Raw genomic sequence first — 21,978 nt, forward strand, 5'->3', positions numbered from 1 at the left:
ATTTGCTTCTTGAATTTTGAAAATGGACACCATTCAGCTGTGTCCTCTTCAGCGTCTTTGCTCCAGAGTTTCAACCATTTGGTCACTTTTGTGATTTCTGTCTTTGTGACTTTGGGGACGTCAACTTGTGTCATTGTTAACCACAACATAAAACATAAAACACTATAACTGCAATGACGCCGTTATACACTAGTTATCACTAGCTCCATGATTTATAGATGCCCAGCTGATAAATATGAGCCTTTGTCAGCATTCATTGTACCACATGCAGATAGAGTAATCAAATCACCGATTTATCTACGACCCACTTTAGCCACAGACACCCTTTACACAGCTATCTTCAGTAAGGAAAGATCAAACACGAATATGAATACACTTTTTCAGTATTTAAACATGAAAGACAAAAGCTGCGCTTACAAATCCTTTAGAATTATTCATTTAAAAAAATAAGTAATATTCATTCATTCAGCGCTTATTTTATTTTCCAGTCCCTGTTGTGTTTCTTTAAAAAATGAATATTTATAAATATGTGTAAAAGTAATACACAAAAAAGAACTAAAAGAAAGAAAACAAAGTGAATATTATGTTTTTTACTTATTTATAATTATTTGATTCATTACGTTTTATTATCACTGTTAATATATTTTTGTTTTTCTCGTTTTAAATATATTTGTACTGAGTTTTACATTCATGCATTCACTTAAAAATGGCGTTTTAAAAAAAATAACTGAGGTAAACAATAAAAGAAAAGGTGAAATGGGCGGAGCCAGCGGACAAGCCTAGCCTGTGGAATGTGCTGATTTCCACACGTCATACGTACGCTGGCCGATGATTGGTTTACAGACTCAAGTAAAAAAGACCAGACAGGCCGGCGGCTATTCAGTAAGCGCAGCAGCAGCGAACGAAAGAAACTTTACGGGAGAAACGGTGACGGTACCGAGAGGCGGACGGCTGTACTGTGTGTTATTTGCTGGACTATACTGGAACACAGCGGCGGGACACTGAAGACGCTCAGCTCGCTGTTTTTTTTAAAGCTACAAATCCCCGTTAAGCTAACGTTTAGGGCGACATTCCCGCTTGTTTTTGTGAACTACCTGGAAGAACAGCCATGCTCACCCTGTGCCTCGTGTTGATGTTATCCACTGCCTCCGTCTTCTCAGAGTCGGTAAGTAGTTTCTCCAGCGAGCAGCTCAAATTCAAACACTCGTGTATCTCTGTTTCGGGAGCGCTACCTTGCTGAGGTTAGCCCTGTGTTTGTGTGCTGTTAGCGGGAGCCGGAAGGCTGTGATTTACCTGTCCTATCCCTCTGTTTAAGTACGGAAATGAGAGTTGTTAGCCACTTAGCTTCTCCTGGGATATGGCAGCTATTATCCCGAATGGGGGGGTCGTCACTTTTCCAGGATGAATCCCAGAGACACTTCCCAAAGAGGATCAATCCTGTTTGATCAAAGAGACAGTTTCCCGCCCCCGATAATAATACAGATGCACGCCAGACTCTCTTGTGTCTTTGAACCCTTCTCCAGGTTGTTGCCAGTGTGAGCTAATGGGGAAATCTGAGTGCAGACTCCTTTTGGAGCCACTGAGACTTAAATGGTGAATCCATGTGTTGTTGTTAGAACAGAATTTGACTTTAATTAGTAGGATTTGTGTGTTATGAGGAGGCTCGCTGAGCTGGAAGGCACCAAATCCCAGTTTGAGTGAGATCCATGTTACGCCCCTTCCATTCTGATGCTTTCCCATTAACTGTCTATGAATTAGCTGACCAGGGGAGCTGGATGTGTTGCAAGCATGATTAGGTAAGCCCTGCAGCGTAGGTAGATCCATATTTGCTGATGATTCATGTCTACACGTGTTGCAAACGGGATGTATTTGGATTTAGTTGGGCGATAAAATAATTTTTAAAGTTCCAGAGACACTGTATTGAAAGTTTTCCTTTCTTGATAGTTAGATTGTTCTAGGCATAAATGTGAGGAGACATTATGCAAAAAAGACAAGTCTTTAATTGTTTTGCCCAAACATGCGTTACATTGCTTCTGTTTTGTTGCTCTGATTAATCATTTTTAGTGTGATTAACATCAACATTGAATGCTTGATGCCACCCACATACAAAAACATGCACCCTGCCCCCCTCCACTCAGGCCAGTTGGTCCATACGAATGGTGAGAATGAGCAAAAAGCAGTAAGAGCTGGTTTAACTGCATGTCTGACATACGGCAGGATTTGTTAAAGGATGCTAATCTCAGAGCAGATTGTTGTCTGTACAATCACGCTTTAGTTTGTGCAACACGTCACAACCATTTGTAGACACATTTGTAGGCTGGAGCGGTTCTCTGTTTAAGCAGCATAACGGTTATATTCGGGGTTCTGGCTATTCCACCGTTCCACATTTTGGTGTGAGAAGGGGTTGGAACAAAACATGGCGGCCTGATTGGGCCTTACAGTCTGTTACATTCCTCAAAGTATCTCCTCCTCCTCCTCTTCTTTCTTTTGGTCCCCCCTCTGGTATGTGACCTTTGGTGACCTTGACCGGCCCTCTCTGGGATTTTGCACACTTGATGGGGTCTCAATGGGGCCTCGGGGTGACACTCCACTTCTTTAACACAGCTAGCCTAGTGTGGTTACACCTACAGCTTTCCCACCAAAACATTCCCCCTTTCCTTCCTTAAACGAGCTCCAGATATTGACCCCTTTCTCTCCCGCGTGTCCTTTCCTTTAATGCATACTTGGCCTCTGAGCTATCACAATACTTGCCTCCTTGTGGCCTTTCCTCTCTGCCCACGAGGTCATTATTGGTATGTGGGTTTGGCATTCCCTGCTAATCGATAACAATGTTCTTTTACCTGACAATAGAACATGCTCTGAATGCAGAAAAAGGGTTTTTTGAGAGCCACAGGCACGATCGGAATGTTTTTATCACGGGATTGAGTCGGATTTCATATCAACTTGGATGCCAGCAGGAACTTGGTGCCATTTCGCTTTGGTCAGCTTGTCTGTTTTTATCAGTTTGTTCAAGATAGCGTGGCATGCCAAACAAACCCTGTTCTCTGTTCTTTTTATTTTCCATTGACCTCAGCGTTTTCTGCCCATGTATGGTCCTTCGCTGCCCAGCCAAGGGTGAAGGTGAAAAAGATAGGAAAGACCAGCCCAGTGTAATGTTTGTGCTAATGTGCAGGGCGTTTTTCTGAAATGTCAAAAATGTTGAGAGAACTCCAAACACATGCCTTCAATTATGATATAAGACAGAATAAAACAACATCTTGTTTAACAGGCTGAAAGATGAGCTTGTTTGGCCTTTAATAAGGGTATCGTTCATCTTTATGGAAGTAGAAGTCCAGTTTTTATGATTTAATTTAACACATGTCCTTGAAGTTGAAATTGTGGTGGTTAATCGGGGTAAGAAAAGTCTTCTTTGCCCCAGAGTTAATCCATGTTGCCCCATCAGACCCTTAGCTTGTTGCCTCTGGAGCCCATTTGTTAGAACTTGTTGGAATGTGACTGGTTTTGCAGCCCCTCCCCCCCCGATCATTTGCACCAGAATGAAGCAGGTTTTTAAGGCTAGTTTTTTGTCTCCTTTGCATGATGGGGTGCAGGGTGGTGCTTGATAAATACTATGACTAGGATGTAATAATGGTTCCTGCTTTGCTGCCCGCTGGTCTATAAAATCCCTTTGGGCCCAGGAATGTTGGCACACAGAGAGAGGAGGTTTTTGTCCTTCCTGCCCACGACGGAGTGCAGTCGAATCCGATCCCCCGGACTCCCTCCACCCTTTTCCAACCACTGCATACTCTGGCAGCTGTAACGGGAACTATATGAATGCATTCAGGGCAGAAGTCGACCATAAAAACCCTCCAATTCTGGTTATATCACTTTCAGCTGACTTTTTTTTTTTTTTTTAAGACAGAGACAGGCAGTTTAAAGATGCTGAGCAGTCTCTGATTATAAGCCTCTGCTGTGTGCTGTTACTCTCAACAGGGGCTCTTGCAGATTTTAAGCACAAAAAAAAGTTATATTTTATATACATAGTTAAGTAAAGCGAAAAGCTGGTTATGCTCCAGAAACACTTGTTGCACATATAAAATCTGCTTGACCAAGCTATTTCAGCTTATGGCTTTCACCAGTGTCATCATAAAACATGTTGCAGACAACATTTTAACTGCTCCAGACTTTATGCAACCTCCAAAGTATTTAAAGTTGTGCAGGAAAACAGTTTATCTGCCTTTAAACTCATGCATCTGGTCAGCGTTACAGTAAAATCCATTAATTTGTGTTTAATACTTCAAAAATCTTACATTGTAACGACTGGAGAAGTTTAGACATTGCTTTCGGGCCTGGAAGTTGTGTTTTTATTATTTTTAATTAAATGACAGCAAACCCCTGCTGCTCCTTCATCGTCTATGACTAAAATTGGCAGGGCTTGTTTTATTCTGGGGATTTTCTTGCAAACTGGATGGGGAAGGACTCTTATTACCAGCTGTAGTCCGTGATGGTGGAGCTGGGAGACCTTTAGCGCTACATGAGCACCAGCAAACGAAACGTCACTCGCGAGGTCCTACTGGAACGAGAGCGGGGAAAGGCTGGAGCTAGCTGGTTGTATGCTGATCATGTTGTTGTCCTGAGGGAGTTTATGCGGTGCATGCGTGGACAGCGCTCCAGTTTGGGGTTTTTTGTTATTTTTATATATATATTTTTTTTATGTCAGGGGAATGTGAGCCTCGCTGTGATTCCTCTGGGAACGGCGAGCCTCGGAGGGAGGCCTTTTAATGTCAGCCTGTGCCGTCTCAGTCTCCTCGTTCTTTTGCACGTTTGTTTCAGGATTGAAGCCAGACTCTTTCCAGCTATCAGCTCCCGTCCACAGCACATGTATTGGGCATGAGAAATGATAATCAAAGCACACCATCCGCAGGCAGGCAGACATCCAAATGATATCGACCCAATATTTCTAATGTATCTGCAATGGGTTTTTTTGTTTTTTGTTTTTTTTTGGTGATTATTAATGTGTGGCTGCTTCTGCCCGTTGTTTTCACTATTGATCAGCCTGTTAGTTGTTAGAAGATGGTCAGATGGCTGAAGTCTGAGGTGACGCCATCAAAATCAAACATAGTGGGCTAGAAATGGCGTGCGATGATAATGTCAAACAACAAAGATTTCTTGAACTGTGTGCATAACCATTACCCTGAAGTGTAGCAACCATCATCCTTTCACCAAACTTTGAATTGGCCCTTTATTCACAGACGTGAGGATTATGGGGATTTTTGCTGATTCTCTTTTGATAAATAATTTCCCCCAGGGATCAATAAAGTATTCTGATTCTGATAACGGCTCATTGTGTTTGTCGGCTTCTGGAAATTTACTTCTTACAAACGAAACCCAGTTGATACTCCACAAACGGCACCCACCCACTGAGCAGAGCTCGCAGGCTGCTTTTGGGTGGCGTGAGGGTTTTCCCTTATTCGAATGCATTTCAGCAGTACAGCACCTTTTTGATGTGGTGTGTGTGAGGTCTACCTCGCGACTGTAGACCGCAACCGTCACATTAACCTTTAACTACCTGCACAGGATGCTACATTCATTTCTAATCCACTGAGTTAATCAATGATTAACTTTGGAAGTTTTGGATGTTTGAATGAGTCTCTGGACTTCTAGTGAACCCACAGACCACAAAAGACCTTTGACTGTGGGTTTTAGGAAAGAAACTCAACTTCACATGCTGTGAACTGAAAACACTACAACTCTCTTGTAGAAATGAAGAGTAAAATTAAACTCCCACTGTGTACGCTTCCTCTTTCAGTCACCCTCAAGCATTATAACCAACTGCCTTCATACACACCTGCATGTTTCTGCTTTGATTAAACTGTGCTTCTGACATCTGCTCGATTTAATGTTTGGAAATGGACGAGTTGGCACGATCTCTGTAAAAGAAAAGGTGTTACCCTCCGCATAATTAAAAACGTCTTTGTGAAACCTAAAATGTTGCCTCTTTTGTCAAGAAGCAAGCGTAAAGTAAACTCCTGAAATCACCAGAGCACTAAGCTTCACTTTGACTCAGTTACTATTGTCCTTCAATGAATAAAGACAAATATTAGTGAAATGAGTCAAATCTTAAAATCCAGTGTGATAAAGAGCCTGTTTTCTGTGAGACTTCTTAGATAAGACGGTGGCTGTACAATCAGCCAGCTGTGCAGCAGACTGGGGCGATTTATTCTCTGCTGATGGGGCTAATTGAGCTTTAATGAGCCCCTCCTGAGAGTTTGATCTTATCTGTGCAGCTTTTGTTGGTCCCTTCCTGCTGCTGCCGAGCTCACCCTGTCGCATCTCTGACCGAATCCTCGACTAATGGTGAAAAAGGCCGGATGCCTGCATTGTCTCGAGCTCTTACTGAAGCTTGCGTCCTCCATCTTCCAGCGCTTTAATGCCACTCCCCCAGGCAGCAGGAAACAGGAAATGTCCATCAGAAACAAATCAGCATATTTGTTCTTTGTGCATTTAAGTAAACATCTGAGATATTTTTACTTGAATTTGTAGGAAACTTTTGGCTATATTTGGACATAAGCAGATCTGAGGTCAGCTTTATCAGACCGCTCAGTCAAATTAAACCTCCGTCCCTCACTGATTAGCACACTGTCAACATACAGTCACAGCTGATTAACAGATCAGTCTCAATGCCCAGCTTCATCCGGCTCTGAGTCGCAGCATGAATAACTAACTCGCACTGAGAACACGATCTGTAATCAAAGAGTGAGTTTCACTCTGGAAACCATGCTGCTTATGTGAGACCAGAAATGAGCCCAAGTAAGTATTTTGAGAGCCCATAACTTTGCAAATATTTGAAGTATGAAGGTAAAATTTTACTCCAGTTATTTTCAGGGTCAGCTGTTTCTGAGGAGAGTCAGGAGGGAGGCACTGATTGTTTTTGAACATCAGGGAAACGAGGTAAATGGTGACGGACTCTTACACACCTCCGAGCCGTGTGTGTGTTGCGTTGTGTCGGACTGAGGAATGTGTTCCTCCACATAGGTCAGCTCGGCAAAAAGCCAAAACCTCGTCGATGCAGCCGCCACATTCCTGCCTCATCCGCAGTGAAGCCAAAGCACTCTAAGCACACGCAGACGCTCGACTCGGAGCTCGGGCCAAACCAGCGAGGCTGCTGTCAGGTCTCTTCTGGCCTCACAGGCTGAAGGGGCCTGATACGGATGATAACGGTTGTCTTTGTTTTTAGGAGCTTCACCCATGACATGCAGACAGGGTTAGAGGTGCTGATGAAAAGTCTGAAATACTTGCACAAAAGGCTTCTTCCAGTTCCTTGGAATAGATGGAGACCCACTTCCAGGGAGTTTAGTGTGGCTGGTCTGGTGCTGGGAACTCCGCTATAGATAGATCCGGCGTAGGTAGGAGGAATCTGGAGCTCTGCTGTCAGTACGGAGAGGAAAATGTAGGTTAGTGTTTGAGGATGACCACATTCAGGCCTCCTGAAGGAACAGCTGAGCTGATATGGGTCAGCTTTATGATTTTAACGAAGCAATGATTTTCACTCCTCCCGTGGCCTTTGGATTTCTTTGGCGGTTACGTCAGAGGTCAGGAGTACATCTTACCAGCAGATGAAGTGACACAATGCTGGTGCAAATCCTGCTGGCTCAAGTATCAACGGGGGGGCTGAAGAAATGGGAGACACTGAGGAAGACGAGCACTGCTTTGGCCTCTGAAAACTGACTTTTCTGGACAAAGCTCGTGAGATGCCGGACACGGCAAAGAATAAGGAAGCACATTCCTGTCTTTTCACGTGTTGAACCTCCTCCAGTCGGCCGTGTGAAAGGACCAGATGCCCCTCTCCGTGCTGGCAGATGGAGGGATTGTTTCCAGAGTTTAATGAAGGGAGGCTGCTGGAGGCTTAGCCCAGTTACCTTGGTCATTGATATGCTCTCGGGGCGTCCACTGGCATTGTTTGGTGTCAGTAGAAGGGACGGGCCCTAAAGCTGGTTGGTAGGACTCCTGGCAGACTGCTTTTTTTTTTTTTTTTTTTTTTTTTTTTTTTTTTTTTTTTTTTTTTTTTTTTTTTAAGCGAAGCTGAGCAGTTGGAGGGTTTTGGGTTTTAGGACCTCCGTGCTGTAATGGGCAGGATAAAGAAGGGTGTGATGGGATGGAGGTGTGACGTGTCTGATGGGGCAGGAATGGAGTCTACAGGGAGGGGGCGATGGCGTCTCTTTTCAAAGGCTAATCAAAGAAAGCCGATGGCTTTTGTTGTGCTTACAGTAACAGAAAAGGTCACATGACAACAAAGCACAGCAGTTAATCAGCTGGCTGATGGACGGGGTCGTTTCACAGATGTCAGCATCACTAATGTGACTTTTCTGTCACGCGTGATGATTTTGTTGCATGCGAGGACTGTCTGGGTCACATGGTTGGTAACCTCAGACTGTAACCACGTGGCACAAGGAGCTCTGCAGTTTGGGCCTTTTTATAAGACAAAGGGCAGCTGTGTTCAGCTGCTGGATTGACTCTGACCTTTGACCTCTGTGTTGGCTCTATCTGAGTGAGTGCTGTGATGAGTCAGGCTTTTATAGAACGAGTTATAAAACGTTAAAGCGGAGAGAGGAGGCTTTTTGTTGTTTTCTTCTTAAACGAGTCCATGTTTGGTTCTGTGGGAATGAGAAGCGGAGCCTTGAACAGAAATCTTATCCCATATTTCTTTCCACTGAATCCATTTGGTTGGTTGGTTTGGCTGCCATCCATATCCGGCTGCTTATCAGCTGTTGCACATTAGGCCCAAAACATACCAGGCTGTGAATCACTGATGGAGGACAAAATGGGGATCTGTTAACAGGCTGTAAAATGGCTGGTTGTGATTCTTCTGTCTGTAAACTCTCGGGACTTCCACTCTTCAGCTTTCACCGAGTTTTCCAGGCCGTTTGCAGGCGTTTGCGGCCTCCCCCCGAACCGCAGCGAGCTCTGCTGTAAAGCACGTAGCCGGACTTTGTGTCGCTGAAGCTCATTCAGGCTGTTTGTAATGAACACATTCGGCTTGATGTGAAGGAACAATGATAATCTGTCCACTCAGGCTGTTTGTGGCAGTGTTTCCAAGCAGATAAAGGCTGCTTTCAATTAAGTTTTAACGCGAGCTGAAGTGGAGAAACGGAAAGTTTGTTTGAAGAGAAAAAAATCACAAAGGTATCGCAGGACCTTTAAAACTGTAAATCCTTGAAACAGACACTGGCAGAGTAATGCAGTTCAAATGAAAATAACAAGCAAAAAGGAAAAAGTTCAAATAAATAAAACAAACCTTAAAATGGCTACAATAACTGAAAATTAGTAAGAACAGGAAATAAACTTTGTTCTGATATAGATTCAAATATAACTAATAGACTGTGACTATTCTTATAGACTAAGTTACAGGTATATAAAGTGCTTCAGGTGTGTTATGTACCCTCTGGAGGACAGACGGGGTCTTTCTTATTACTCACACAGTAAATGAGTGCGTGCCTGCTAACAGTGTAACATGTGCTGTGTGGCTGTGACTGAGTGGACCGCTCAGTAAAATGAGTGAGCGCTGATTTTCATGTCGATTTGTTACGTAACCTCAGCTCGGGCGCTCCTCTGTCCTCTGTTTGCCGGTCCGTGCTGGTTTAGAAGATGTTTACACACACACACACACACACACACACACACACACACACACACACACACGCTGTGTTCCCTACCGATCTGTTTTCAGGCTGACGTTGGACAGTTTTTACAGAAACTGAGGCTTCCGGCGCTCATCCTTGGCTCTGTTTGTTTTTCCTGGATTTGGAACACCGTTGTTGTTTTTGTTGGGACTTGGCCTGAACCCCGTCCCAGCTCCGGGAAATTATAGTAAAAGTAGAATATGTCGCACATGTGACGGTAACATCGGAGGCCTTATGTAACGCAAGCCTCGAGCTTTTGATCTTTTCTGTTCTCCCGAATACGCCGGGCCTGCCGGGACAGGCCTCAGTCAGCCTGAGAGGCGTACGCTTCTTTTCTTTTAGCCCTCCGGGACGCAAGCGTCCAAGTTACACCACGCAGGGGTTAAAGGTCAGAGGAACCGGGAAGGGGAGCGTTTTCAACACCCCAGGACACAGAAGGACAAAACGTACTCTTACTTTTTTGTTTGTGTGGAACTTGAAAAATGCAAAGTGTTCCTGTTTTTAGAAAAAGGCCCACACCCACTCCACAGACTAAGGTTCGGGTCATTAACGTTCCTTAAGTTTGACAGGAGACGGTGACTAAACGCATAAAACCCGCCAATAAATCACTGAAATCCCTCGAGTGAGGCAAGAAAACGTGTTTTTGTAGCAAGAAGCAGAGAAATCAGGTTTTCTGGGCTTTTAAAACCATCTGTAACCGCAAATCGAAGTAAAACGAGCCTCGGGGGGGAATGATGTCAAATATAACAAAATGAAGGGCTGTGAGTCCTGCTGGTTTACCTGATTGAATCAGCCTGACTCATACGGGTCCACACGGAGGCTTGAATGAGCGTAATTCCTCTAATGTGACTCAGAGGACGTGTTGCAGCAGGACTGAATGGTTGCGAGGAAATGAAGAGCCAGCAGTCACCACTTTTCGGCTCGGGATTACTGACAAAGACAGGCAGGCAGGCATGAATGCACACATACAGGATCACGGCTCCCTGCTGCACATGTAAGGGCTTTAAATGAGGACATAATAGAGCAGCGATCCTCAGCCGGGCTACTACCGCCACAGCTTTCAGGACGGACATGAAAAGACATGAAGAGAGAAGAAAAGATCAAATTTGTGTGGAAATGGATGCAGTACAAACCTTTAGCTGCAGCTGTTTCCAGCTGTTATCGGTTTGGATGTTTCTGCTTCAAGGACACAGACTGTGAATGTTTTCAAGCACTTTTAAATGATTTAAGTGTCCTGTTTAGTTCAGCTGCCCTCAAACCCAAAGATTGTTGTCACGAAGCATAAAAACATAAACAACAACAAGTTGTTCACCTTTAAGGAGCCGCAAACTCTTTCAAATTTGATGTTTGCTCCTGGATTTTTAAATACAGCTCTGTAAGGAAAGCCAGGAAAGAGGGACTCAGACGGGAAGAAATGGAGTAAAGTGCAAGGGAACGCACACAAAGGAGGCCTGAAAGTGTAGGAAACCAAACAAATTGGAGCAGGAGCGGCGAGTCCTCGCGAGCCCACCTTGTTGCGAAGGAGTCGCGGTAAAATGGCCGCCTTTGTTTGAAAGCTCTGTGCAGGCACAATGGGGCATCCCCTCCCCTCTTTCTTCTCTGCTTTTTAAAGGCAGCGGCTGAGAGGATTACCTTCAAACACGTCGTTACCACGCCGAGCGGCCGAGAACACACAAACAGGGAGGCCCCGGGCGGGCTGGGTTAACCCTTAAATGAAGACTGGGATGGAAGTAATTAAGAGCCTCGTGACGTACACGACTCGATCTGTGAGAGAGTGGACGAGGATGTTTGTGGGACATCCGGGAAGCTTTCCAGTGTGATTTGTGGTCTGCTTTTGTTCTCGCTAAATGGAAAGCTCAGAAAAATAAAAGCTTGTTCCAGTTTTCCCGACAACATAATCACCACTCTTCTTTTCCTGGAAACTCGATTGGCTGCTTCCTGTCGGACACAAACATCACCTGGGCTCCTCCTCGTCTGCATCGCGTTCGGTGCTGTAAAACACATCAGGCTCATGTCCCGTCTCAGTGTGTGTGTGTGTGTGTGTGTGTGTGTGTGAGTGTGAGTTAATGATTAGGTGATGGATTTGGGGAGGGGGTGTTAATCCCATTCCTGCAGCTTAGCGGGCAAATGGTCACTGAAATAAACTCTTGTAATGTGATTAAATGTGGCTGATGTGCCCTCACCATGTTAAGCTTTGATAGGGATGGTAACCATGGCGACTGGGCTGATTGAAGGGGCCTGATTGGGCAGGCTTGACCAAAAAGTTACAGAGAAACTGGAAGCATGTCGGCCTATCAGACCGAAGGAGTGTTAGTGAGATAAAGTCCCTCTGAGCCTCCGTCTGATGTCCCAGCAGGTGAGGGAGACGGAGACATGGATGCCCATGAAGAGCTCGCAGACGGCCGGCGTGTCGACACGTGGCGGCGATCTGGAGGCGTCTGGAGACGCCCCGATTGGCTCAGACTTCGGCTTCACAGACGACGACGCTGACAATTACACGTACGACGATGAAGACTACAACGACTTCTCTGGATCTGGTGACGCAGGTCGGTCCTGACGAGAAACACTCAGCGCAGCGATTTCTGACGTTTACGTAGAATCTGTAAGATTAAATGAAGAATCTGCTTCTTTCCACAGACACGCCCATGTCACCTGACGAGACGACAACAGTGAAGGTGAGAAGCGTCTGCACGTGGAGTCTCCTTAAATACTTAAACCCTCAACCATGCAGCAGAGGCTTCACCAACTCTTTTCTCTTCATTTACAGCTCGACATTATTGACAATAAGATCCCCGAGCCAGAGCGCCCGGTGCGACCAACCGTCAACGAGAGAGATATCGTTGAGAAGAACGAGATCCCTGTGCTGGGCAACGACGATCGCAGAGAAGACAACCTGTCCAATGTCCTCATGTCCCACACCGGCAACGAGAGCATCACGAGCAAGACGGAGTTCCTTGCAGGTCAGTCGTGCTCTTACAAACATCTTTGAAGCAGCCAAAACGTAACTTTGAGTTTTTAAATGTCCAAAGATGGAAATGCTGCCCAAGTTTTAACATCAGACGCAGGAAAATTTCCCTAAGCTGTGATAAACTTAAACTAAGAACAAGAGCACGGTAGAGCTCGTACACGATGTCAGATGACGTGATTTCTAAAGTGTAGGGCTGACGAGGAGCTTCAGAGCTCCCTCCCCAGAGGAGCAGGAGGAGGCTCCTGTCTGGGTGGAAGGAGTAGGAATCACTGTCACAGCTTAAAAAGTCTCATCTGTCGCTTTACTTTCTCTTCCAGCTCTGACCGCGACCCTCGCCGTCAGCCTGGTGCTCGCCGTCCTCCTCATCCTCTTCCTCATCTATCGCATGAAGAAAAAGGACGAGGGCAGCTACGATCTGTCGAAGAAGCCCATCTACAAGAAGGCCCCCACCACAGAGATCTACGCATAGACCCCGACCTCCTCCTGCTCCTCCTCCTTTCACAACCACACACAATCACACACCTCACTCCCTTAAAAACCCAATCAGGGCCGGCGTCTGGCCTTGCCATGCCTCATCATCATCATCATCATACCTCCTCCTCCTCCTCACTTTCCTCCAGCGGAGCGATGCTGGGTAAATCAGAAGAGAAGCCCCGACAACACAATCGACAGACTGGCTCCTCCCTGATGTGCGCTTTATTACCGACGCTCTCTGAACCAATCAGAGGCTTCGCTTTCTCAGAAAAGGAAAATGAGCGACAGGAGTGGACTGTCTCAGCTGCCATGACCTCACTTCCTCTCAAACAGGACAAGACTCCTCCCTTCTTTCCTTTAAAAACACTAAAACGGTACTTTTATCGGTCCAGTTATTTATTCTCTCCTCTGAACCTGCAACTTCTAAAGACTAACGAGGTTTTCATGAGATTTTTTTTTTAATGCCATAATGAGAAAAACAAAGTTGGTTTTAATCTGAAAGTTGTGCAGCGGTTTCATGCTCCGTTAGAAGTGACCCTGTATAGAAGTGTTGTTTCTGCACTGTAAAACGATCACTTCCTGTTCTGTAAACCTTCAGATGCAGCAGAGTTCATTAAAATGACCTTAAAAGGCTTTTTATTTCCCTTCAAAGCTCCTGGTATGTTTGGTTTCTCCTCAGCACATAGCACCAGACGAGTCGTACCAATCCCTGAAAGGAATTTGCAAACGTTGGAGGACCCCGGGTTATTCACCAGCACGTCATAGCGGCGAGGCGTTGCTGCACTCCTCAGCATCGCGCCAGGCGTCGACACTTTCGGATGTAGACTCGCTCACTTTCCTGCAGAGAGTTCGAGGATACGAAGCTATATCCGAATAGCTGGTTAGCTTAGCTTACAAAGTGAAAAGCATTAGCCAAAGCTAATACAGCTAAAGGCTATTATGTGTGAAGTAGCTGTAAACTCATCAAATTAATGTTCTCGACATATAATGTGCAGATTTGGGTTTAACCACCTTTTTAAGCATAAAGTCAGTCTGATGGCAGCATTTAAAGTCGGGTTTCCTCAGCTAATGCTATGCTACAGTAGCGTAGCAACGCTAATGTAACATTTGGGGCTTTTTTTTCCCCAGTTTTTCATAAATTAAGATGAAAGAAATGAAGCGTAAATGTGGTCTTCGGTAATTCCGTTAGCTGCTTTTTTTTTTTTTTTCTTTTTTTTAATTAATCTAGCTAGCTGATTTATTTGTGCTAAGCTAACTCTAATGTAATTTTGACCAAACGTGAGTGGCTTATATCTTTTCTAAAACTTGCCAAATTAAAATTGTAATTCCTTCAGTTCTTTCAGCACTGAGGTGCTAATCCGTGTAAAAGTTGAGCTCTGTGATTGCAGAAACAGTACTTTTTTCTTTCTTTGATATATATATATATTTTTTCTCAATCATGGGGTTGATGCTTCTCTCGATAAGCTACACGACTGTTTGCTGTTTAGTTTTTATATTTTCAGTCACAGTTCTCGGAGCAATCGCCGACGCCGTCGTAAGCCGGTCCAATGCATCCAGACTGCTCTACCAAGGATTTGTACATAGTCATTAAATATCAATTTTTAAAAAAAGCTTAAATATATTAACTTGGTACTCAGCCGTGTTCTGGCAACAGAAATATCTACCAAATATTTAAATGCCAAATTGTTTTGTTTTTGCTCTTTGGTGTCCTGCAGTAACCTTCATGTGATTTACTGTAAATGTAAGTTTTGATACTACCGATGCTAATACTAACGCCTCTAATGTCCTCCAGTGTTTTATTTTCCCTCCTGTAGATCAACTAGTTCCCCTCCGTTATTATTTTTAATTAATTTAACTGTCAAATTATTTTATTGCCTTCCTTCAGGTTCGGGTGTTCACCCTTAAGCTGTTGTATATGTGATTTTTAAAAGTTTTATATACACTAGTTTCAGATTTCCAGCAAATAGTTTTGAAACTTATTTGGTAAGAGTGTCTATTATCTTTTAGACTTTTTGCTTTTGTATTTATGGTTTTGTTTTTTGTAGAAGGATTGATTATGTGGTTGCTGTACGTCTCTTCGTTCGAGGGATGTTGTGTCGATGAGCCACGTTGCCGTCAGCAGACCTCGGGTCGATTCTTGGCGACTCACTTTTGTAAATCTGAACACGACCGGCGACGCGAGCAGCCGCACAGTTACGAAAACACTCGAGGCCTGATAACTGACACAATGCTGCTGCCCGTGTCCTCTGGTGTGCCGGGAGGAACGAGCTGACCTCTGACTCGGGCAGAGGAGTAAATCTGATCAGATTACACGAGTTTAAAAAAGAATATTTCAAAAAGCAGTCTGTCGTCGGCCCCAGGTCTGAGTCGGTAAACATGGGAGGGTATGTTCTGCTGCTTAATGTCACAAATACCACACGTGAATCATTGGAGTGGAGCCAATGAATCATTGGTTTCTCAATGCTGGTTCCGATTTATTGAAAATAAAGTTATTTTTATGCACATTAACATTTTAAATGTGTGTTTTGTTTTATTTCCTGAGGGAAAGATGACTTAAAGAGACACTTGTCACTTCACCTGATCACAGGGGGTAAATTCCCCCTCAGCAGTTTTCTTTCTAGTTGTTACTCTGACAGCGTAGGACTCCTGCTATCTTTGCTTTCTTAGTATTTTGTGTTGCACAAACAGTGCAGGCGTTGTTGCCAAGGAGACGAGCACAGTTTAAATGCACAAAACCTTTTTAGCACGATTTATTTTGTGTTCGGCATGAAGGAAAGGCAGATGATAACAAATGTACTTCGAGTAACTGAGGAGCTGCTTTCACTGTCAAAGAGAGTCCAGGTGTGTGTGTGTGTGTGTGTGTGTGTGTGTGTGTGTGTGTGTGTGTGTGTGTGTGTCGGATCGAACTGACAAGCCGTTGCCTGCCAGCTTCAGCGCAGCCGGGAAAAACACACTCCACTAAACGCCAAAACACTGACGAATGCAGCTCTGCTGGGAGGGGCGCACACATTCCAGCACACACATATTCAAACATTATCCTTCACACACGCTTTCATAACCAAGCACACGGCCGCGCAGGTGGGGGTGCTGGCGGGGGCACTTTGCACTGGACCTATTTGTTCAAAAACAAGAACAGGCGAAGGTTAAAGTGCCACTTTTTTTTAAATCCTCTTTGATCCAGCTCCACCTGTCTGCTCCTGCTGGATGCTGAGCAGGTGAAGTGTGCGTGCTTTGCATCAGGTCTGAATGGGGACTTTCCTTTCACAAATTTGGTCCTGATAAAGTTCCCCCGGTTATTTTTATTTGGTTTAAATACAGATGTGCCTGCATAAAAACAGAAGGGGGCAACTGCCAACATGCTCCAACGTACAGCTCCAGAAGCACGGCCGTTTCTACGACTTTTTTCTTACTGGGTGGGAGAGTGAGATGTGACTACATGGAGGCACAGACAGCCTGCCTGGAGTTTGCCAAAAGGCACATGAAAGACTCTCAGACCACGAGAAATAAAACTCTCTGGTCTGATTGAACAAATATCCCCTACGGGGAAGCATGGTGGTGCTAACATCTTGCTGTGGGAATGTTGTGCAGCTGCAGGAACTGGAAGACTAGTCGAGGTCAAAGGGAAGGGAGAGGTCACGGGAATGCCGATATGTGCGCAGACATCACTGATGATGCTCTGGAGCGATCGGGATTCATCTGCCAACCGGACAGCAGCCCTCATTAATTAGCACAATTTTGATGTAACATTATATGTGATCAGTTTTGGAATAAGGCTGTAACAGGACAAAATGTAGAACAAGTGAAGCTCTGTGAAAACTTTCTGGATGCTCTGTATATAAAGCATGTAGAAGCATCACAATACCTTTGCTAAACTGAATCATACTTGCAAGATTAGGAGGCAGCTTCTCGCAGTTAATTGTCACACTGCCACTAAAAAGGGCTGCAGGAATAAATGCTCATAGTAATAATAATCATCTAAGGAGCTCGGGAAGAAATGCAACCTTCAAGAAACTTAAACAAGTCTTTTCTTTAGATTACTATGACCTGGATATCATAGGAGTGATCGTTCCTCTGTTTGAATGCAAACAGTCAGTAGACATTCATAACTAAAGATCTACAGGTCACAGGATGAGGTTTTGCTAACGAGAACTGCAAAGGCAGAAAATGATCAAGCACAGGATGTCAGATGGAGTCAGATAAAACCAGAAACCAGACTGTGTAACGTCACTGTGAGGTTTCTAAGTTTCAGCTGGTAATCTGTAACAACGGCTGGTTTTCACAGGCAGTAGTTTCAGTGCAAAGACCAAGTTTCCAGATTTTAAGCTGTAATTTAAAGGGGGCTGGTCACTCAGTTCCTTTTTTTAATGCTCAAAAATGTTAAAAATAACTCAAAATAGCAATATCTTCAAGGACCTGGTGGTCCATCATATTACAGCAAGCGTGTTTGGGAATCCAGAGATCAGGGACTCCAGCCACCTGATAATTCAAACTTAATACAGTTTAAACAGGTCATTTATTATTCAAATAAAAATGTTGTGAGGGTAAACTGGCCCCTGATAGGGTCCCCCGTAACAAACTGGTCCTCGGTGTGGGGCCACACAGAGCAAATCTAAAAATAAAATAAATCAAGGTTCCAGTTTACCTGGAACAGGGTCCATCCTGCCCGGAACAGGATCTCAGACCAGACCCAGGATAAGGGCAAGCGTCAGGTGGCCGTGCCTATGGAGCCCAGCCGGGCGCCGCGGTCCTGGTGCTCTGATCCCCAGCTTCCTTAGGCCCCGGGGCAGACCCAGGACTCCCTGGGGAAATTATATCTCTTGGCTGGGATGGGAACAACTTGGTGCTCTCCCTGGATGAGCTAGAAAAGGAGGCTGGGCTGAGGGAAGTCTGGGCTTATAAACCAGATAAACGGCTGAAAATGGATGAAAGGATGAGATGTTGTTTTTGTTGTTGTTTTTGTTGTTGTTTGTTTGTGCCCGATGCCCTCCTGATGTGTGTCTCCTCCACGACGAAACTTGAATATGTGAAACACAAATGAAGCCAAAAACATGTAAACGTGTTTATTTCTACTGTAAAGTTTTAACCTGGGAGTCTACAGGGACCGACTCATGCTGGAGCCTCATGTGGACACTGCAGGAACTACAGCCTTTCGCGCTTCTGGGTTAGCTTAATTTTTCTGTTGCAGAGGACGACGTGATGTGTTCAGGTTATTTTAGGAGAGTGTGATTTAAACACAGATATGGCACTAACATGACTGTTGAGTTTTAGTAGCTTTGTGGGGACCCACAAAGTTGAGGAAGTCATTTTAGTATCATTAAAATATCAGTAGGTCTAACTGGTTAATGAGTGATTACAGTGTAGGGGCCTGGGTTTATAGTGTCATTCAGGTTTTCTGTGTTATTTTAGGAAATGTTTTCCGTGGAACTGAATGAAGTAAACATGGTTTTTCCTCGGTACTGAGTCATTAACCTAATCAGGTAAGCACAGATATAAACTTCCTTGAGCCCAAATATAGAGCACAGAGTCTGCAGATGTATCCTGAACTGCTTTGTGCTGCACAGAAAACACATTCTTTTCTTATCTGTTGTTCTGGCAGTCCTTTTCATGTCCACACACCTTCACACACAACCTTCGCTGTGTCTTTAGGAACATTTACGGGAACTTCCAAGACGTGTTGCACCAGGCAGGGTGTTACTGGCTCTTTTGTCTTTTATCCTCTGAGACTCAAATCAATGAACCAACGGTTGCAAAAGAAGATTTCAACATCTCTCTGCACACTTATCGCTCTGCATCTCTGCTATGGTTTCTTTGTTTATATAAAGAAAGAGATAACATCTGACACTGAGTTGTGGATTCAAATGAAACAAAATGAAAAATTATCATCCGCAAGATCTTGATTTCTGTTTTTTGGAGCAGTTCAGAGCCTGTTAGCGGTGTGGTCAAACATTTAACGCTATTAAAATGTTAAAGTTCCCTTTAGAGGAATCAGAGGGATTAATTATTGGATCAGCTCTGAAACCTTTTGTGTCAGATGCAGTTTGAGCTTTAATCTGCACCTCTCAATGGCAGCTCATTAAGCCATTGAGAAGTTACTGTCACAAGCATCAAAGATGAGCTCTTTGTAGTCCATCTTTGGACATTGCAGACAGACGTCAACAACATCCGCTACATACGGAGCCTGCTGTAGGTGCTGTCAGTGTTTGCACCTCCACCTTTTGCTTTTTAGCCTCTTGGATGAGAGTAGTGGAGTAGTTGTTCCCAACTACTCTACACAAATTCCTATGCTTTAGGAATTTGTGACAGCTATACAATACAGCCATGCAGAAAAGGTTATTCCATTATTGCATCAGAGCTCTTTAAAGGAAAACAGGGGAACCACATGACCTTTGGTCTGGTTCTGGAGTTTTTGAACCAGAGGAAGTTAAAGGTCAACAACAGCGTTATTCAGCCAGGCCTGACTGGTTTGGCATAAAATGGAAACTCTGCTGATGTTCCAGTGTAGCTGTTATCACATTCCACTAATGTGTGGTCATATTTGCATCTGCCTGTTTGCTGCATTGATGGAATTAAAGCATCAACACTTCCTCCTCCTCACGTCGGTGCCAAAGTGACGTCATTGCGTCTGATATTGAGGGTTCTTGTTTATCATCAGATATGCACTGATTGTCATTCTTTTAAAAGTGAGTCCTGCCAATAACGATTTTTATCAATTTCAGATTTCTTTCAATGAATTATAACAGACAGCATATCAAAAAATAAATCAATTAAAAATGGAATTATAATCATAAAAAGCATTTAAACTTTACATTACCCCCCAAACTGCAGTAAGTTACAGGATATTTTTCCCACTAAAACAACATGAAACAGTAAGACTCTGCTACTGGAATGAAATGATACAAATACACCTTACAATATAAAGCACCTCAATGCGCTTTATATTGTAAGGTACAGAGAAAAACCCAACAATCATATGACCCCCTATGAGCAACCACTCTGGCGACAGTGGGAAGGAAAAACTCCCTTTTAACAGGAAGAAACCTCCAGCAGAACCAGGCTCAGGGACAAAACATGTTCCAGTATGTTTGTAACTTCACCAGATAAAAGGACGTCGACTCTTTTTCATTTGTCTCTGTAATTTCCCTCATAACTGTTTTGATCCTTTGCTCATACTGAGGCTGCTAGCTTTAGCTTTAGCCGTTTTGCTGTGTTAGCTTCTTTGAAATGGATGATTTAAGTCTGATTAGGTTTGTTGAACGTTTTTGTGACAGTTCTTTGCACTTTACAATAAACTTTGCTTCTTTAGCTTCACTTTCACGCTAATGACATGTTAGCATGTGACTGCACCACTGTGCACAGATCATACATGGATGTCAGTTTTAATATAGGCACATTTCAAACCAGCAATCTTGTCTTTAAATTACTGAATGCTGTTTGGTGTTAATAAGACAAAACAATTAAAAATTGTTTAAATAATGTAAATTTAGTCGGATTCATATATGTGTAATATGTGTTATTGTTTTTTTGAGGTTGTATTTAAACAGATATAGAACCTGCTGAGGACCAGATGATTTTTGCATTTAAACTCACTTATCTGTTGTATTCATGTTCTATTTTGCATATGAAACTGTGGGCAAGTTCGTTCATGCCAGATGTTCAACTTGAAAACCTTGACCTGGACGTCATCTGAAAGCAGCCGACATGTTTCCACTGTTTCCTTCTCCCGACCTCATCTGCATAAACGTCTTCCTTCTTCCGTTTACTCCATTTGAATGTTGGGAGGAAGTTAAACTGACAGCATTGTTCAGCCAGCTCTGACCTGACGCCAACGTTGTTCCAGTTGCAATCGATTCATTGCATCGATGGGATTAAGCATTAACACTTCCTGATCCTCTGCCTGTGCTCTTTATGCTTTTTGTTGTTTTTATTTCCTTTATCTTATGAATATGTTAAAAGTTTTTGTCGTCACAGGGACTTTTTGTTCCATAAGTGGGTCAGAGTAAGCTTTAGAAAAGCAGCAGCATGTGAGGGCTGCTTTAGGTTCAACGATAACATTATATATATATAGCTGGGTTATATATGAGGTTCAGCCTCATCACGCAGGTGAGTCCTTCATCTCTCAATGTGTTGTAGCTCAGGACGCTCTCAAGCTATCAGCTATTTTCTTCTGGATGAGCACACATCACAGTAATATGTCTGAATAAGTCAAAATAATATGGACACCCACGTGTGTGTGTGTGTGTGTGTGTGTGTGTGTGTGTGTGTGTGTGTGTGTGTGGTCTCTATCTTTTATTCTCTTCTTTTGTTTTGCAGACACACACAGGTGTTTGAAATCTGACATTTTTACAGTTTATAGATCGGCATGTCTGGATTGTTTTACCTTTATCTGGCACACACACTCTCAACACTTTGTAGAAGCTTTCAGGTAAATAAAATGATCCAGTGTAAGCAGCCTGTGTCACTTGTCTGCAGTGCACATACCAAGCAGCCATGCAGGTGAAGCAGGTCAGGTTACACTTTAATTTTAAAACAGGAAGTAGCCGAGTTAACGCAGGTAAATAAGTAACTTTAAAAAACCCAAATATCTGGGCTAAAATCCACCTTTAAATGTTGGAGAATGATCACACAAACTCGTTTAACATTGGAAGATTCACAAACCATCCACCTCCTCAGGCTCTGTGGGAGGCTGTGAAACTCACTTTAGGGTCTTTTCACTCCATAAAGTTGATGTCTTGTGCGTTTTGTGCTGTTAAAATCTGTCTGGATGTTCTAAGTTTTGTCTTTTTGGCCACAGAACGACCTCCCCTAGAAATCTGTGACATTTTTACTTTTGATGTAATCGTTTAAAATCTCCTGCTAGGCTCTCGAGTGGGCGAGACC

At 43.7% G+C, this 21,978-nt stretch overlaps 1 protein-coding gene across 2 annotated transcripts; it reads left to right on the plus strand.

The window, feature by feature from the left end:
• The first annotated feature begins 860 nt into the window (after positions 1-860).
• sdc4 (syndecan 4) lies at positions 861-15,609 on the plus strand. 2 transcript variants are annotated; one of them, XM_004558985.3, is made up of 5 exons: positions 861-1,165; positions 12,013-12,205; positions 12,297-12,334; positions 12,427-12,619; positions 12,945-15,609. In XM_004558985.3, exons 1-5 carry the CDS (start codon positions 1,109-1,111, stop codon positions 13,094-13,096), a joined length of 633 nt encoding a protein of 210 aa, XP_004559042.2. In that variant the 5' UTR covers positions 861-1,108; the 3' UTR covers positions 13,097-15,609. The 2 variants fall into 2 exon arrangements, with proteins under 2 accessions (XP_004559042.2, XP_004559043.2); XM_004558986.4 differs by having other exon boundaries at positions 863-1,165; positions 12,016-12,205.
• Positions 15,610-21,978: the final 6,369 nt, after the last annotated feature.

The sequence above is a fragment of the Maylandia zebra genome, linkage group LG5 (genome assembly GCF_041146795.1).
Source record: "Maylandia zebra isolate NMK-2024a linkage group LG5, Mzebra_GT3a, whole genome shotgun sequence".
In the NCBI taxonomy this organism is placed as follows: Eukaryota; Metazoa; Chordata; class Actinopteri; order Cichliformes; family Cichlidae; genus Maylandia; species Maylandia zebra.